Source organism: Emys orbicularis, chromosome 10 (genome assembly GCF_028017835.1).
Source record: "Emys orbicularis isolate rEmyOrb1 chromosome 10, rEmyOrb1.hap1, whole genome shotgun sequence".
Classification (NCBI taxonomy): domain Eukaryota; kingdom Metazoa; phylum Chordata; order Testudines; family Emydidae; genus Emys; species Emys orbicularis.
This window is the reverse complement of record NC_088692.1, coordinates 12,406,750-12,411,619: the sequence shown is the minus strand read 5'-3', so window position 1 is coordinate 12,411,619 and position 4,870 is coordinate 12,406,750. Positions and strand designations below refer to the sequence as shown.

The following is a 4,870-nucleotide window of genomic DNA, read 5'->3' as shown; positions in this document are numbered from 1 at the left end:
GCATTTGCCAATGTGTATTTTTATTCATTCTACATCACATTTTACACTTTGCAGCACAGCGTTTCATTGTTACGTTGCTTGAAGCCATTCACTTCTCTGGACACTGCTGCAAAGCCACGGGCAGTTTTCCAAATATACATCCCCCACCCAATGTGATGGAAATGAAATTTCATTTTGTATTGAGAAAAAATGTTCTAACTTCACTGCTTAACTGCATGGGCTCCAAACCCAACAACAACAGCAAAATCTCCCAAAGTTCTACATGGTAGAGAAAATTCATGAAATCTTCAACAGGATCCAAAACCAGCATAAAAGCATGTTTTGTCCTTTTAAATAAACAGTGGTAGGTCACTGACCCAGGATCCCTTCCTTGCATCCAGACAGCACAGCTTCACCACACTTGGCAACTTCGGATCAACTCCTGCAGCGCTTTTATTCCTTCCATGCTCTTGTCCTTCAAAGCTATAGCCAGGAGAACAGGTTTGTTCCCAGCTTCCTGAGACACAAATGTCACCAGGTTTTTAGCACAAACATGGATGAGGGGCTGAAAAGCAAAAAAACACAGTCCTTCAGTTCAGAGAATCTTCCCACCCTATTCATTCACTACTAATGGAATGCTCCTGGAGTATCTTTTTACTAAGCATATTAAGGATTTATCTATACTGGACTGAAACTGGATTTGCTGACATGTAAATGTAAAGACAGCCAGGTCTTTACATTCACCACAGACTTTGAAATGGTATTTTAGCCCTTGGTTAAAGCCACATAGTGATTTTGATAGAATAATGTAGACTTTAAAAAAAAAAGGTGAGGCTAAGGGTATTAGCAGGAGAAAAGGGATATAATTCCCTTTAATTGGGGTTTCTCTAACAAGTATGCCCAATTTGTCCAGATTTTACTTACAACCATCTTGCTACATATATTTATCTGAAGTTTATTTTTGTTTGGTTTTGTTTCAACACTGGTTTGTGGGTTTTGGCAGCATGCATCACCAGGAAAGGCTAGACAGGAAGTACTTCGTTCTCATGTTAATCAAAGTTTTCCTCAAGGTTGTTTAGATTAATTAATTAACATACAATACAAAGGAGCAGATAATGGACATACATGCAAGACTCGGGGAAATGATTTCTCCCATATGTAACAGGAAGAGCCACTAATTAACAAAAGGTAATATCAGAAACTGAATATGCTCTTCTGCTCCATTTTGACAAGTGCAAATCACACCAAGGCTGTAACCATCCTGTCTACAGGCAGACACGACACATCCCACATGTAGGAAAGAAAGCCTATTATTGAAGGGTGAGAACTACATAAAGATGAGCTGCTAAGAGGATCAGGAACCTGTCACATTGCTGAGGTTTTTTTGTTTTTGTTTTTTCCTGTTTGGGGTTAGCAAGCAACACACGACAGTTCTAACTGCACTGTAAAACCAGGTAATCTTGCAGTATTCTGTAACTTTATATTTAGTGCCTGTCTAATTGATGTTTTCCAAAATATATTATTGTTTTCTCTTGTTTCTGTAAAATAGTCAATGAGAACTCATTTTAAGCCAAAATGAATTGCATAACTGACTTATCTAGCAAAAAGAACAGGAGTACTTGTGGCACCTTAGAGACTAACAAATTTATTAGAGCATAAGCTTTCGTGGGCTACAACCCACTTCTCGTACGAGTTTTTTCATGAAGTTGATGGATTTCCACTCCATACGGCTAAATGCAGTGCCTTGCATAATGACAGGTTTCAGAGTAGCAGCCGTGTTAGTCTGTATCCGCAAAAAGAACAGGAGTACTTGTGGCACCTTAGAGACTAACAAATTTATTAGAGCATAAGCTTTTGTGGGCTACAACGAAAGCTTATGCTCTAATAAATTTGTTAGTCTCTAAGGTGCCACAAGTACTCCTGTTCTTTTTGCGGATACAGACTAACACGGCTGCTACTCTGAAACCTGACTTATCTAGGGCAACTGGTGGCAAGCACAGCTGGGGGGTGGGTGGGAAGCTGAAGTCGATTATGGGAGAGGCAAAGGTTTGGAGAAAAAGAAGTGGTGGGATGGGAAAACTGACTGGGACAAGCACCTGAGAAAGGTTAGTGAAGGCCATTACACTTGCTCCTGCACCACTGAAGTCAATGGGAGCTGCAAAGCACCATAAGAATAACCAGGTATGAAGTGACAGATCCCATATATGCCTTCAGTGTAGATTCAATTAGACATTTGTTATGTTAAATGCCAGTTGAATGCCCAAGCTTTATTGATGAACCACTCCTCTCCTAGTACAGGATTCTTTAATCTTACCACTGCACAACTACACATCAGCTGCTTAGCAGCCTCAGCGGGCTCGAATTTTGAATTCCCCTTCAATCTTCAGGACCACATGCTCTGCTTTGTACCTCATCTGTGCCCAGCAGCACTTTTGTGGTGAGTGAAGGTTTGCTGATGTCATTGGCTATTGTGCTGGGGTCCACAGAGACAAGCGTTCCCATCTTCCCATACTGCGTCACCACCACAAGAATGGAGTTGGAGAAGGCCGTGCACACCACCTCTGTTGGGACACCCCTCACCACCTCCTCTCTCTGCTTCGAAGTCACAATAGGTTTTGCTGCCATGGCAGAGGTCTTAATTGCTGAGTAAAATAATATATTAGTATTAGATATAAAAACAGTAACTAAGGGCCATAAAAAGGCTTAATATTTTCATTAAATTTAAAATACCTGTTAAGTTGTTTTAATGATATAAATATGCCCAGAGATGTAAGCAACAGGTGCAGCTGTATATAAATAATCAGGAACATCTGAAGCCTGGGTGTATCTGACTCAGAAGTGAATTTTAACTGCCCATCATTAGAGAGCTACACTTAGGCTACACATACAAGTTGCTATTTATAGGTTTTTATGCCATTCATAGTTTGACACTGATTACAACTGTTTTTGTGTCACATACAGCAGATCATATAGTCCTATTAGGCTTGGGTCCTGACTCCCAGAGCGAGGTCTCCTGGTTCCTGGTCCCCACTAGAGCATGGTTTCTCTCAAGCAGTGGTGTAGCCAGCATGCGATATTTGGGTGGGCCCCGATTTCGGGTGGGGAGGGCAATTATGGGAGAGAGGGGGACAGGGAGGGCATGAGGGATGGGGGCCCACCTTCCCTCACCCCCTGCAGCTGGGTGATGGATGGACCTTTGGCCAGGGGCTCCCCGGGGACACACCCAGCTCCGCTCTCCAGCGCGCACAGCTCCCGGCTCCCTTCCAGGTCCCACTGCCAGGCCTGGCTCCCCCAGGCAGTGGGCCTACCTTTTTTGAAGATCTCTTCTACCGCTGCCGGACGCCCGCTCGTTTGCCCTCCTCCCATTGGCGGATTAGCCACTGGGCCAACCCAGGCCCCCGGAAAAATGGGTGCTCCCGTGCCCCCATCCACTCTGCCCATCCGACGCTCTTGCCAGGGAGCGGGATGGGAACACCAGGGCTTTCCCCGTTCTACCCAGCCCCGGCAGGAGTGCCAGGCAGGCAGAGTGGAGCAAGACCCGTGCCCCAACCTTGACAGGAGTGTAGGGCAGGTGGGCGGAGTGGGGCAAGCGGTGGGGCCAGAGCAGAGCTGGGGGGCGGGGGGGTCCTGAATGTTAAGTGCGTGGGCTAAGTGTCTACACCCCTGCTCTCAAGATGGGCCAAATCCAGAACCATTTTGCCAAACTTCCCTACCCAAATGTTGAGGATTGGGATAAAACGGGGCTAGTAGAACCACCCGGCTTGTGCTTAAGGACACCCCTTCTTTGGAGCCTGGCGTTCCCGGGCCAGTGATTCCCATTCTGCATCCGTTTTACCTTGACCGAAATCCCGGGGGAAGACTTGGGCTGATCACTCAGAGCCACCATTCGCCCAGTGTCTCCTCTGTCCTCCTAACACCCATCCCCCCCCGCGGACCGACCGACCGACCGACCGAGGCTGGGTCGGGATCACACCCCGATCCCAACCCCCGACTAGACCCTGGAGCCAGGCGCAGGCTCACACCGTGATCCCACCCCCAGACTCAGGGCAGAGTCAGAGTCACACCAAGATCCTGCCCCGAGGCCTGGCCGTGGAACCCTGGGCAGGGTCGCGCCCGCCATGGGCCCAACCAGCTCCAGCTCTCGCCCCGCCTCCAGGCCCAGGAAACCGGGCGCCATAGTAGGGGCCTGGGCCGGGCCCGCCTGGGAGGCGAGACCAGCCCGGGGCCCGCCCGGGAGAAGGCGGCGACCGAGACCAGGGCCTAGCCCGCACCGGCCTCACCCTGGCAGTTCCGCCGCGTCCTCCCCTCTCCTGCCCGGCGGCTCCCTCGGTCATCGGCCGCCGCTGGTCCAGCCGAGCCCGCTCTCCGCACTGGGCGCCGCCGCTGAGTCACTCTGAGCCCGCCCCGGCCTGGGCGTCACCCCGGGCCCACCCCAGGCCCCTCCGAGCGGGGAGCCTCCCCCGTGCGGCCCCACGGAGCGGGGAGCCCCCCCTGCATCCGGGCCCCTCCGAGCGGGGAGCCTCCCCCACACCCCATGCGGTCCCACGGAGCGGGGAGCCTCCCCCGCACCCCATGCGGCCCTAGGGTGACCAGAGAGCAAATGTGAAAAATCGGGACGGGGGTGTGGGGTAATAGGAGCCTATATAAGAAAAACACCCAAAAATCGGGACTGTCCCTATAAAATCGGGACATCTGGTCACCCTATGCGGCCCCCTCCGAGCGGGCAGCTCCCCCCCGTACCCTCCCCGGCGCCTCTCCAGCCCCACCGAGATGGGAGTCCCCCCGCATCTCTCCGACCCCACCAAACGGGGAGCCCCTCCTGCATCCAGGCTCCATCCGAGCAGGGAGCCCCCCATCCTCTCCGGTCTCCCCAGCATCCTGGCCCCAATAA

At 50.7% G+C, this 4,870-nt stretch overlaps 1 protein-coding gene across 2 annotated transcripts; it reads right to left on the bottom strand.

Moving 5' to 3' along the window:
* Positions 1-4,352, bottom strand: PSMG3 (proteasome assembly chaperone 3). Of its 2 annotated transcripts, none has more exons than XM_065411895.1 (3): positions 4,260-4,352; positions 2,389-2,621; positions 1-544 (listed from the first exon to the last, which is right to left on the bottom strand). In XM_065411895.1, the coding sequence occupies exons 2-3, from the start codon at positions 2,602-2,604 to the stop codon at positions 392-394; spliced, it is 369 nt and encodes a 122-aa protein (XP_065267967.1). In that variant the 5' UTR covers positions 2,605-2,621; positions 4,260-4,352; the 3' UTR covers positions 1-391. The 2 variants fall into 2 exon arrangements, with proteins under 2 accessions (XP_065267967.1, XP_065267968.1); XM_065411896.1 differs by lacking the exon at positions 4,260-4,352 and adding an exon at positions 3,815-3,901.
* Positions 4,353-4,870: the final 518 nt, after the last annotated feature.